The sequence below is a fragment of the Euprymna scolopes genome, chromosome 5 (genome assembly GCF_053919585.1).
Source record: "Euprymna scolopes isolate OS-2025 chromosome 5, ASM5391958v1, whole genome shotgun sequence".
NCBI classification, from domain to species: domain Eukaryota; kingdom Metazoa; phylum Mollusca; class Cephalopoda; order Sepiida; family Sepiolidae; genus Euprymna; species Euprymna scolopes.
Genome location: NC_136486.1, coordinates 33,640,273 through 33,654,533, shown reverse-complemented (window position 1 = coordinate 33,654,533; position 14,261 = coordinate 33,640,273). Strand labels below are relative to the sequence as shown.

General features: G+C 33.3%; 1 protein-coding gene across 3 annotated transcripts in view; it reads right to left on the bottom strand.

Moving 5' to 3' along the window:
• LOC145276761 (sestrin-3-like) overlaps positions 1–12,141 on the bottom strand; it is a 62,565-nt gene extending 50,424 nt beyond the window's left edge. Inside the window, exons 1-2 of one of the 3 annotated variants that reach the window (XM_080128015.1) lie at positions 11,937–12,090; positions 11,731–11,753 (exon numbers count right to left, since the gene is read on the bottom strand). Coding sequence is in view for 2 of the 3 variants with exons in the window: in XM_080128011.1 (XP_079984137.1) it covers positions 11,937–12,002 (66 nt within the window). In the remaining variant the exon portion in view is untranslated. Of the gene's footprint in view, positions 1–11,730; positions 11,754–11,936 lie in introns of all 3 variants that reach the window. The other 2 variants (XM_080128011.1, XM_080128013.1) reach the window with 2 other exon arrangements.
• Between the last annotated feature and the right edge of the window lie 2,120 nt (positions 12,142–14,261).

The window sequence follows — 14,261 nt, the reverse complement described above, 5'->3', positions numbered from 1 at the left end:
TCGCAAAGTATAGACAAACAAAATTATATAGAAATCAGTTAGTTACAACTTTTCAGGAAGTTTTATAAAAATCTAAGGCATCAATTTTTTTTTTTTTTTTTTTTATAAGCTTACAAAAATGTAGCCATTTTAACCCAAAAGGCACCCCTAGGAGGGCAACCAGAGTTGCCCCGGAAAATCCATTCTGTTACTTTTTTTTTTTTTTTTTTTTTTTTTTCTCATATCATGTTTAATGTTTGTGCAAAATTTCAAAAAAAATTCCAACGCATAGTTATTGAGAAAAGTGCGGACAGACAAATGGACGAACGGACAAGGGTGAATTTACAAGTCCACCCCCCTTTTGTTGAGGGGCCAATAAACACTTATGCTTCAAATCACAACCAAATAAGGCACAGGAGGCTACAGTGAAGTAGGGGTTAAATTTATAGGGTCATCCTCAGTAGGGAGTTGTACAGGGAAGATGCTTGTTCACTCAAGATTAGATTTCTGCATGTTCGTACAGTCGTCGAAACAAGGAGCAGAGAGGGAATTCCATCGGCAAGTGGCTCGAAAAAAAGAAGCTATTAGAGTAGAAAGCATTCCAGCATCTGGGAACATGTAAAGTGAAGAGGTGGAATTTTGTTGTTTTTCGGGAGTATTTACATTGTGTACAATGTACGAGTTTGTCAGAGCACATACCGTGGAAGTATTTTAAAACTAGTACAAAGATGCAACAATATGACGATGGGACAGGGGTTGGAGCTTGGTAGACAGGTGTGCCTTAATAGATCCAAAAAGAGTTTCTAAACTTTTTCAATGATTATGGAAAATTCAGAACCACCCGACTTATGCAGTCTTAGTGAGACATCAAAAATTTCAGTTCCTGTGGAATATTTAAAAGGGTTTTAAAGGACACAACATCCGATTTGGAAATTCAAATATTTTACATTTGCATTATAATTTGATCCATAATTGCTAAACACTAAACAAAATTCCATGGTTTCCAATTAATTCTTAAGCTTAAGAGGTCTTAAGTTTTAGATATCTTATAGAATCAAAATCATGTAATCTTCATAAAGGAAGATAAGTGAAGGGAAACCAATTTGATAATTTTAACTGCCATGAACAGTCGTTCTAATATATGTACAACTCTTCGTTTTTCATGTCCATTTTCACTAATAGTCCCATTAATTCACGCCATATATTTTTACTTTTTCATTTCTAATCTAAATGTTCTTAAGTCGGTTTTATCTTTGCATACCCATTTAGTGTTTTCATGCCAGATTTTCACTTCTGATGAGAAGCATTCAGCTTCGAAATGCCATGGCCTAACGCAGTTCTTTTCCATTTTCTTCTCATTTTCGTCCTCATATCGGATTTAATAAAGTTCTAGGTATTCTTATTCCTTATCTTTTTAATCTATGAATTGCTACTCTTAACCGGGTAGAGCTATCTGAACAGGTTTGCTTTATAAGAGACTAGTCTGGGTGCCCAGCATTGCCTGGGTGCTTGCAGGTGTGTGCTGAGCAAAAACAAAAAAAAAACAGAAAAAGTGGTAGTAGGCAGGCAGGCTTGAACCCGTACCGTAAAGGAGGAAAAGAACCTGAAAAAAAAGTTACATCTTTGCTGTTGCACCCATAGCTAAACCGGAAATGGCGAAGATTTAAATTAAGGCTAGTCAATGGAAAAGAGGAGATGACTTTCGAAAATATTGGTGAAAAAAAGCGACTCCCTCCTTGTAGAAAAGTACCCAGTTGATGGTTAAGGAATCAATGTTTTTAGCCAAGTTTTCAATATTTGTTGTCCAAAGGGTCGCACTTTAAAACGATACCAATCTCGTGAAAATCCGTCGGCTTTGTCGACAGTTTTAGGCAGACATACAAACATACATTTAAACAGACAGGTGAGATTTATATTATAGAAAACGTTCTTTTTCAGGTCATAACCTGAAGCCCTACTTAACTAATATTCCTGGTGAACCAAGTGCAAAAAAGATCCAGACAATTGCACTTAAGGGAACAGCGAGGATACTAAAAAGAGCTCTCGGTTGGTTTCAATGAAAAGCGGGGGAATGTTGTCAGCTGGTTTGGCTGCCCCATACCCAGCATTACAATCTTCAAAGGAAGAAAAATGAAAAAATATATGACTGGATGTGACAATCGTTTTAAAATGTTGGGCGCACGCGCACACACACACGCAAATACCTTTTCAGCAAAGTTGAGCATCACATGGACTCTGCTGTTAGAAATTATGATTAAGGGGTAGTACCCAGAGTGTAAATGTAATTATACAGACAAATGATGCTGACTGCTTAAGTCACTTAAATTCGGCAATTATCCCAGAAAACACTTTAAAAAGTTCGAACTCGTTTTGGCTGATAATCAATAGATGTTGCACGAGACAGCAGAGAAGTTAAAGATATTAATAGAGAGTGCAGTCAAAATTTCGTCTGAACATTAACTGATGAGAAAACTATTCAAAGTGCGTTCGCTCACAATCAAACAAAACAATGCAACAATGATGCAGAGCGATTTTTGCAACGAAAAAAAATTAAGATTTTGTCAATATGTGACAATGAAACATGGGCCCACTTTAGAGTTAAATCAGCTGGATGGACAGCAGCAGGTGAAAGCCATCCAAAAAGCGGCTTACTAAAACGTCACTCTCCCTCATTGATGAATCACTACCTTGTCCTTTTAGGCTGACAGGATTTCCGGTCCTGCTGCTTTAGGGGTCAGGTGAGGTAGCTTATAAAAACCCTCACACCGAGTATGTCCTGCCTCTTTTTCGAAGCTTTTTTTATTCCAGCAGCAAGACATGGCTGAAGCTCTGTGATACAAGACAAAGACAACAAGCACAGAAAAACAGTCCCCTTCCTACCGTTACCGATCTGAACTAAAAACTATTTTGGGACCAGCCCGAGACGGTAGTTACAAGTTAGCCATCATTTACTACCAAATTCCTGTTTGGATTGCATCCAAGTCCGACAAAAGAAGCCAGAATTGAGGGGCGCACATGTACAACTGGTTACTCAAACCTTTTATTCCCAAATCTTCGCAAATTCATTAACTTTTTGTTTCATCCATTTTTTCATCCAGTAAAATTACTTTAAATATTGCACACGTTTTTTCTCGCAAACACATCATATCCATATTTCTGTTTCAGAGCTTATCCTTGATTTCTTACCGCATTCTCACCGCATGTGAGAATTAAAAATTAATCCCAATCGATCAAAGACACCAATTAATTGGGAAAAAAGACCATCAATAACTAACATTATCTTGCATTATTAATAATGGGTTTGGAAGAAATCGCAAAAAGAACCCACAAATAAAAAAAAAACAAATAAAAAAAACTCTTTCACCAAGACAATGCACCATGTCACAAGTCGATCACAAAACTACATAATTTACACTTCGAATGGTTTCCGCACTTAGGATTCTAACACTTTGGTCTCTACCGACTTAACTACTTGCAGACTTCAAAAGAATGATCCTAGCAAAGAGATTTTGTGATGAAATGAAATCGGAAACTAGGGTTAATTTTGAGGCCAAAGATCAACCACATTACAAAGACGGCACCGAATTGTTCGGAATCAGCAAATCACTCTAGAAGAAGACTATACTGATGAATGAAGTCAAAATTTACCTTAAAAACTATTTAATCAGATTAAAAGCGAAAAGATTTTATAGACTAAAGAGATTTAATGTGTTGATTCCATTTATCTGGCACACAGTGAAATATGGTTTTATTAAGTCCTAAAAACCTTCCTCCCAGACATTATCTCCTGCAGGAAGGAGCATATTTTTCCAGAGCAGTGCTGATGGTTCAAATCATAGCAAATTTTGCACCATCTAGATTAAACTCTTATGAGACAGCTGGATTCCCAACGTTCAACTAACATGTATTTGCTTTTCCTCTCAGGCTACAAGTTAAATAGCATTACTAATAATGGTGACATTTCCTTTTGTTGATTATTGCTATCTTTAATTTTAGCTTCATTACTCTAGTTGGAAACGAATGACAGACACCGTATTCTGGGGAGGGATTAAATAAAGTGAGATAAATTCATAATTAGTTAATTGCAAATTAGGCTTATAAGAATGAAATGTTTTTGTTTTTTTTTTGTTATTTCTTTATATAAAAATACATTTTAAAAACACGATTATAAAAAAAAATTAAAAAAAAAAACGCTTCTATAAAGGAAAGGATCCATATCGACCAAAATAATTCTGATTGCGAAATATAGCCGGAAATGGCCGAAACAGTTTGCGATGTTGAAATTTTTCAATGAACGTACTCCAAACAAATGTTATATTCACCTCTTCACCCCATCCCAATGCATTATTGGTAACGATGTGTATTAAATTGTTCGGGTCATTGACGAGTTTTATAAGTTTTCGAACCTGCTGAAACCGAGGTAGACAAATAGTTTTGATATTAAGATCTATACTGTTCAATGTAATCACTACTGGGTTCACTGGTAGCCATGTTTGTTCGCCCAAGAGCGCATTCAATTTTACGTGAGCGCAATTGACCAATCCCCTCCCCCCAAGTAATTTAGATTTTTAAAAATTTATTTGCAGACATTTTTACATCAATGACTAAATATTAGCAGTTTTAAAAAATGAATATCACGTTCTTTTGTTTAGGGACAGAATATAAAGATTATATCATTCCAATTTTCGACTAAAAATCTTCATTGTAACCAGATATTTTGTATTCGTCAATTTTGAGAAAAAAAAAAAAAAAAAAAAAAAAAGAAACACTTGAATATCAAAATCTACGACGTAAACATTTTATCATTATGTTATTGTTATTTGTGATTGTTACTAGCGGGGAGGGGTGTCCGGCTTTTCCTGGTCATAAAATAAGCTTAAATATATTTTAATTTATCCAGATTTCGTATATATTATAGAGTCGGGATTTAAAAAAAAAAAATAAATAAAAAATAAATGTATTCAGATGCCATCAGCTAGAATCGAAAGCAAAACTGTAGTATTCAAAGCTGGTGACGTTACCACTGTACCAACGTGACACGCATATGAACTGATTAAAAATAAACTAAGATGAATGCACAAAATGTATAACGATGTTTTCAATTTGGACCCCTTAAAACCTATTTTAACCGGTTAAAGACCTATAAAAGGGGCGGCCTATAAAAAATCCGATAACGCCACATTCGGAAGTTAGAGTTTGAAAATATGGAGAAAATACATAGCGAGTTTTATAAATTAGATTTATTTTTATTAGCAATGCATTCACGAAATTAAGTAACCATTAAAGAAACAGTTCACGAATATTCTTATATTTAAAAACAATCCCGAAATGAAACAAGAACCGCTGGAACTTTTTTCAGCGGGGATGCCAAAACGGCGGCCACCGTCTATTTCCTGTAAAGTGTCACAGAGCAATGAATATTGAATCAAATGTGAGAATACGCGTCATTGTTAATTTGGTAAAATTTGCAGAGAACGCTGTTTTACGGTTGTTATAAAAAAAAAAAAATAGAACGGAAATTTAAATTTCATTCAGTTTTAATCATTTGAACTTGCGCATGCTCCCCAAAAATTGAAAGAATGAAATTCAACAATCGTACTTAAACGAAAGTCAATTTGGTATATCTTTTTTTTTTAACATAAGTCCAACTTACCGTTCACACTGGAAATTGAACTTTTATAGGTTTTCGTATATACTTACAAATAAACACGCCCAACCTCCCCATGTTAAGAACGGCTTTCCGAATAGGCACCCCCAATCTTGTCAGCATACCCGAAAACGTATAAAAGTTGACATATCGAATGTGGACGGTGAGTGAAGTTGGACGTACTATAATAAAACAACGAATTTTAAATTTCCGTTCCACTTTTAACACAACCGTAAAACAGAGCGTTCTCCGCAAGTTTTACCCGTATTTTTTTTTTTTTTTAGATAAGACATTTTTACAATGTATTACTTAGATGTCAGGGGGGGGGCGATCGCCATTCTTGACATGGGGAAGACGGGCATTTTGTAACACATGTGCATTAGCACTTGTTCAGTTGGGTAAAAAATAACATGGCCACCAGTGAAAACAATGGATAAAGGTCTAGAAAACTATTTTTCTGTCCTAAATTCAAGTGTTATTCGTAAAAGACGTCTTAAAACTTTCATCTGGAAAAAAAAGAAAAGCAAAGCACGCAGTATACTGTTTCCTGAAATTATTTGGTTAAATCTTGATTCTTCTATTTCCACATTTAAAACGTTTTTTACTGATTAAATAGAACTCTAAATAAGTCCACATTTGGACCTTCGGGCCAAGATCAAAGTGTAGCATCTGTTCTGATGCTTATTGCTGCACTTAAATATTTTGTTCTCGGCTAGTAGAAGAGAAATCCTTCGTTACTGGAGAAAATTTTTTTTTTGTTTCTTACTCCACATTAAAAAAAACGACCCTAGTGTCTGTCTCAGCCCTCGTGGGGAGGCAAAGTAAACGGGAATAATGAAATAAGTCACCTCGACAAAATTTACTTTTATCACGTTCTGTTTAGAGCGTTTATTTTTTTACTGAATTAATGAATATAGACATGCAAGTACCCCCCCCCCCAAAAAAAAGCCGGTAAATGAGCTTCTACACTATTAGGACGAAATTTCGGAAATCTCAATACTGAATTTCGGGTTTGTATTACTGTACACAGATTCGAAAAAGTTGTCAAAAAACAAATATATAGCAAATAAATGTTATCAAAGGCAACATAAGTTACTTTTCTACCAAACTGGATATAATTTTCGTGTTTTTATTCAATTTAACATGTTTATTCAGCTCGAAAACCATACAGTGTTTAGCGATGTATTGGAAAATTCAAAATGGCGGCCGATTCTCTCTTTAACACGGTAAGTTTGGAAAAAGGTGTAATAAATAATAAACTAGACAAAATACTGTTAGAAATTCGCTCAATATATGTTACCGTGACATAACTTGACATATATTCGGTGGTTTTTAATAGTATTTTGTCTAGTTTATTATTTATAACACCTTTTCCTGAACTTACCGTGTTAACGAGAGAATCGGCCGCCATCTTGAATTTTCCAATACATCGGTAAACACTGCATGTTTTTCGAGCTGAATAAACATGTTAAATTGAATAAAAACACGAAAATTATATCCAGTTTGGTAGAAAAGTAACTTAGAATTGACAAAAAAAAAAAAAAAAAAAAAAAAAAAAAAAAAACTTGAAACCATTGTTCTTTTTATCTGAAACCCCCCATTTATCGACTACGAAATCCCGTCCCAATAGTGTAGAAGCGCCCGTGTTTTACTGATCTCTTTCGTCACCATTTCTTATCGATTTCTGTTTCCATTCGATACATCAAAAATACAAATTAGGCACAAGGCCACTCAAAGAACTGGGGAAGGGGAGGTCTATGGTCATCCTCATCACTGTGCGGTTTATTGGTTTAATAGACCAGGTCTAAGCTATTCATTTGAAATCATACATTTGCAGTTCTATAAAATTACCGGACAAAATCTCGTGTATCCGTATTTCTCACCACTACGTAACTGATAACAATTCGCATCAACTTTTATATATTAATCGAATATTTATTGAAATCAAAATAAAAGTTTACGTGAAATATCTTTTAAAAATTGGTGCTTGTTAAAATAAAGTCAGAGCGATATCTTTATTATGTGGCTTAAAGCAAAAACAACATCCCGTACTTAATTGTCATGTCGAAAATAGTAATATACCCAAAAATTACGAAAAGGCATCGAGTAGAAAGTTATTTATCAGCAAAAGTAATTTTTACGAAAAATCGGGTAAAATTGCATTTTTTTATGTTATAAAGTAGGCAATGAAAAAACAACGAAGTATGCACAGGGGACATAACTCGGAATGCAAAATTTAGATTACACCGAGATTTATAGCTGATTGCGATAGACTTTACAAAAAACGATAAATTTTTGTAATTTTGGGATATATTACTATTTTCGAAATGACAATGAAGTATGTAGTATTATTTTTGCTTGAAACGACATTAAAAATCGATCAGTCGAAATACCTTTACAAGCATAAAAAAATTAAACAAATTGGGTATTTATGTCCTTATTTTTCCGTGCTGAAATAACGTTATTTATGAAGCCATTCTTAACATGGGGATGGGGGATTTTGTAACTTCTGTACTTTCACCTAACAATTTAATAATAAGATACCGTAAAACTTGAATTTAACTTTAAAATACTATTAACAAAAATAAAAAAAATAGTGCGCTAGAATAAGCACAAATTACAAACATGGTTATATGGATATTTCACCCGGGCGACGCCGGGTAAAGTACACCTACTTAGAGAATAAACAACCGATGTATTTATAATAGTTATTTCCTTTTTTTTTTTTTTTTCCTTTCTTATCCAAACGCAGGCTCGTTTCGTCTATCAATCTTGAACTCCGTTTTTTTTTTTTTTTATGCAATTCAACGCACCGCCGCGGCGCCGCACCAGGTTTATTTATTTATGTTTCTTTGGGAAACTTTCCCAACCTTTAACGTCAGGCCAGGATTTGAAATCGCTCGTAGACGAAAATTTTCCACTGTTCGCCATTTCGTTCTGCTATATCAAAATTTAAATAGGCAACTTCAACGCGGAGGTACAATTAATAATGAATACGTTGTTAAATCAAATTCGTTCCATTTCCCCTGATATAAATTTCGAAAGATGAGAATCGATTTTTTTTCTTCATAAAAAAAAAATTCCAACTAAAACACGGTACTTTGTGCACTCGTGATGAAATCACGTTATTTAGAAAGTCATTCTTAACATGGACAAGAGTGTTTTGTAACTATTCTTTACTCCTACATAACAATTTAATAAAATAAGATATAGTCAAACTTGAAAATACAATAACAAAAAAAATAAAAAAAAAAATAGCACGGTAAACACATTTAGTAAAAATACGTTGGGTGTTGACTGTTGGGTTGGGATACCAACTGAAGATGCATCTTTAAAAAGTTGATTTTATGGATATCCGGGTCCGTTTTGAACTAATAACGTTTCAAAAAAATTATCGCCGACATGTAGTTTTTAAGATCTTTATTATTCTATGTATTCCTTATTGGTTCAGTGGTTCACTGATCGCCATGTTTTTTTTTCTTTTTTACGCAACAAAAACACGTTAATACAGATTAAATAAGCATTTTCTATAATATATTTAGCCTGATGCTTTCATGTGGAAATGAAACACAAATGTATGTTTGACTTATTTCTCATCAATATATTTTCGTATTACTAAACTATTTATGCACTGAACACTAAAATCGAAAATAAAAAATATTTGTTAAAAAAATTACGATTCACTGTAGTAGCAGTAATTTGTTTAATTTTCGATCATTTAACGATTATCGAGGCTCGACGGTTGTAACGAAACCGCTGTTTTACGTTCTAATAAAAGTGACGCTATTTTTGTTTTCAAGTCAAAAACGCTTAAAAAGCGTTAAAAACACAAAATCCATCCAGGTTGGTAGAAGAGTAACTGCTCCTGCATCTTGCCTTTGGTAAAAGTAATTTCTTCTTTGTTTAAATTTTCGACGCTTACACTATCAGAACGAAATTTTGTTGTCGATAAACGGAGTTTTCAGATAGATAAAAAAAAATAGCTTCCGACTTTTTTTTGGTCAATTCTAATTTTAGCTTCCAAATTATGCAGCCGAAATTACCTGAATATTACTGAATTAAAAAAAATAATCATGTTAGGTGAAAAATTGCGACCATCTTGTTTTTATATAATGGATCGAAACGGAAAATTACCTCCCGTTTGAACTGAGTGTCAAGCAAATACGATCGTTTGTCTTCAAATTCTATTTTCTTAAATAATTTTTTACCTTTTCGTATTTTTTTTATATAATCATCTTAATCTGAGGAATACGTAGATACCATTTTTTCATGTAAAATTCAGTATTACGATTACCGAAATTTCGTTCCGATAGTGTAGAAGCACGAAATCTTCACTAAACTGGTTATTGTTAAAAATTCCCAAACATAGGTACATATCACTTCACTTAAGTGGTGTGGTGTACGTTAAACGATCGCGGGTTTCGAATATATAAGCCTCATTTCTAGCCACACTAAGGTGTCGTACTGTCGTGATACGTCGAAACAGCTATACGCGGATCAATTAGCCATAAACAAAAAAAGCAATATCTGATCTTACACCACACACTTTCTTATCCAATGTTTGGTTGCTAGGTTGGGGGGGGGGGGGATGAAGCCGGTCCGCGCGCATGGAAACTAACCAACCTTGCAAAAGTCAGTGGAAATACCTCTTCCGAAAACGATGTGATACTTGGAATTTTATACGTTGTGTGCTTGCAATCTACTTGTAGGAAATGATTTTACCATAATTTATGTAGTTATATATATATTACTAAATAAAACATACGGGAATATATAAAAATACGAAACATCGATTCCGTGTAATAACCTGACTACTTCTCACGAGGATGAAACGCGGAAAATTCTGTGTAATTGCGATATATTTTCAAAATTTACTACCAAGCTTTACTCATATTGAGCACTGTCGAAGTAAACACTAAAATAGATAAAATTTTATGTGGATACATGAAATATAAAATTACAATAAAAAAACAAGTATGCATACAAATTAAAATAAACGTTTTAAATTATATTAAAAACTGTTTAGATCGAGGGAAAACGTTTTTTTGCATTATTTTATAACTAGTTATATAGATCCGGCGTTGTCCGGGTGTGGCGGACCTGTACGAGAGTGCCCACCCTCTAAAAAGAGATGTTTTACTTTTTTTTTTTTTTTTTTTTAAAGTTTTTTTTTTTCTCTAACTATTATCAGATTACAAAGTTAAGTATTAGCAGAGAAAAATAAAAATTGGTGCTAATGCACTTACTGATCCGCGTTATTTTTTAAATCGTATTTCCAAGTTTTACGGGTTTTTTTTTTTTTTTTTAATTAAATTGTAAGGCTAAAGTACAGAATAGGTACAAAACCCCTCCCCCATGTTAAGAATGGCTTTTTAAATAACGTTATTATTTCAGCACGGATCAATAACTGCACTAGTACCTAAAAATAAAGGTGGGGGTTCATTTTCGTTATAACGTTCAATTCATTGCTACCTGACTTACTGTCCATGTCTTTATCGACGTACGTGATTAGAACGTTATAACGAGAACGTGAACCCATCTCCCCCCCCCCTTAAATTTTTTTTTTTTTTTTTTTCAAAATTTCTATGATTTAAAGCTGTAATCTGTGATAATTGTCGAGAAAAAAAAAAGCAAAAAAAAAAAAAGTGAAAAACAGGCATTTTTAGGGAATGGGTACTCTCGTGTAGGTCCACCAAAAATTTTTAAGAATCAGGTATAGGTAATAAACACGTGAACATAAGATCTTATCTGATCTGGTTATTAATTCAGGAACTATATATATATATATATATATATATATATATATATATTATACATACAAAACAAAAGAAAAAGCCGGTGAGGGTGAAAAAAGCCGGTAAAACCAAAATGACAAAATAAAAGATAACGCAATAAAAACAAAACAAAAAGTGTAAAAAATGGGAGGTAGGAATTGTGCCACCCATAAAAGAACAAGAAACTTAAAACTAACAAAAATATTAACTAAAAATAATCACTGATACAACCAAGAGTTTTAATAATATTTTCATTTTGACACGGAACTATGACAAAAGGCGAACTAAGATAAAGAAAGAAAGGGAGAAAAGGACGAATAAAATAAATACCTGTCTTCTTCTTTCCGGTCATTCTAATTATTAAGTGGAAAACGATGTAAAAAAAGACATTTAATTTAAAACTTAGTTTTAATCACAAAAAATAATTACACACGAAAAAAAAAAACTATTTAAAAAAAAAACGTGTTACTACTTAAAGAAAATTAAAATACGATTAAAAAAAAAAAGAAGTTCTAACGCAATTAAAATATACTTACATCAATCATTGCAGGCGAGAATGATGCTGTATGTTTATTTTCGGGGCTTTTAAATGATAGTCCCATTAAATTAACACTAACGTATCTATAAACAAAAAAAATATTCACATGGAATAAAAATCACTGTTCTCAGGAGAAGCTCCCAGTAAACACTGAATACAATCTTCAAGTCGACAATCCAGCTGATTTCAGTGCGCTAAAAAGTAAGTTAATATATTCATGTGACCCAATGATGCAACCCTGAGGTCAATATTAACCAATCAAAATCGTTCGTTTCTGTTAGCTTGTGGTAGGAGGCAGCAACAAGAGGAGTAGTGTCAGTAGTAAGTAAATCATTTCAAAGTTGTCAATTTTTTTAAACGTTGTTACCGTGCGCGTGTTTTTTTTTTTTTTTTTTTTAATTTTTATTATTATTTATTTAATTAAAAGTCGTTTTCTTTTACTTAAAGCAGTAACGTGATAAATTTTTAATATTTTTAAAAATAAAAATGGATATGTTTTCAGAGAGAAAAACAAAAATGCTTAATTTTTATTCCGCATAAAAAAGCGGCTTTTTTTTTGCGGGATATGAATCGTTCCAAAAATAATATGTCATTTTACCCATCGCTCTGATTGGTTGAAATGTAGGTGTGCTAAGAATACCGCTCGTTGATTGGTCAATTTGCAAGAGGTGTGTGCGTGCGTTTATTGAGGTGTTTGTGTGTGCGCTGTCTTTTTAGACCCGGTAAATAATAATAATAAAATTTATTTACTACAAGTTGTTGTTGTTGTTGTTGTTGTTTCTATTTACATGTCTCCCCATGAGGGCAGAGTTAGACACAAGGGCAATTTTTAATGTGGGTGAAAATTCTGTTCCATCCAAAAAGGGTCACTCTGGAACGAATATAAAAAGTATTCCAGTCTGGAAGGATTGTTCCTTTGTTGACCGGGAACAGAAAAATGAAATGGAATACTGCACTTTATTTCTAGCTAAAAGGCCAAGGTGTTTTTATATATATATATATATATATATATATATATATATATATATATATATATATATATATATATATATTGGTAACAGCTGCCCGGCCGTGTTTAAAACTTCCAAACACGCAGTCCAGCAGTCCAGCCCAGCACTGTATAAACAACTTTAGTTTTAAAAAGCATATTTTATTTTATTAGTCAATATTCAGATTGCTATTGTTTCTCAACGTTTCGGTCGATGTAACCTCCAACCTTCTTCGAATGCACCTTGATATTCAACTTGAGAACCTTCTAATTTAACTTTGGAATCCTTATGTCAAACTCGGGAACCTATTTGGAGTTTCGAACTAAACCCACGTGGGTAGATTGTTCTCGTTACTTCAGCCATGACAGGGGAGAAGTGTTTGTTTGTTTTTTTTATTCGTGTGTGTGTGTGTGTGTGTGTGTGTGTGTGTGTGTGTGTGTGTGTGTGTGTGTGTGTGTGTGTGTGTGTGTGTGTGTGTTGATGCTATTTATCCGATTCACATGGCAGAACGATGATGTGGACACACAGGTTGAAAAATGACATTGAAAAGCTAATGTCTTATATAGAAGAGCAAAGAGCACTCTATCCTGCAAAATATACCTGAACAGCCTCGTCGGCATCCGCCGGTAAGGGCGTATTAAGCAATTAGCAATAGACAACCCCATTCTCAACAGGAAATGGCAAAGAGTAGACCTCTTAAAACATCATAGGACTAGCAACATACCGTAGTCAACAGGAAAACAATACTGGCCCAAAATCTGCTGATTTTGGTGCCGAGGGGAAAAATCTCTGATTGATTAAAATTTTAATATATATTAATATAATATTAATATTATATGAATATATATTAATTCTACAATAATATGTAGTAATACTAAGCACTTAGATTAGATTCAACACAAGGCTCCAAAAATTCATATTAAAATTGGCCACGTGGGAATTAATGGGTAAAAGCGCTGTTTAACAATCAATTCTAAATGACAAACTTTTGGTGGTTATAAGAACAATAGGTTCTTATACAGAATTCAACCCATTAAAAAAAAAAAAAAAAAAAAAAAACAGAAATCTTTTGGATGTACGTAACCGTCACAGAATGAAAATGTCATATTCCAAAAATTACGTAAATCGATCAAGTAGGTTTTTAAATATAGAATTTTATTTTTCGACTTTTTAGCGATTCCAGTAGTACCTTGTAGCCATTACAAAGCTGATTTTTTGTAGTTTGAATTGAGTTGTCTACATATTATTTAATCAAAATGGCGGATCAAAACACAACGTCCCACCACGTTATAAAATGTTATTCTCTTAGTTGAAAAAAAACTACTTGATCAATT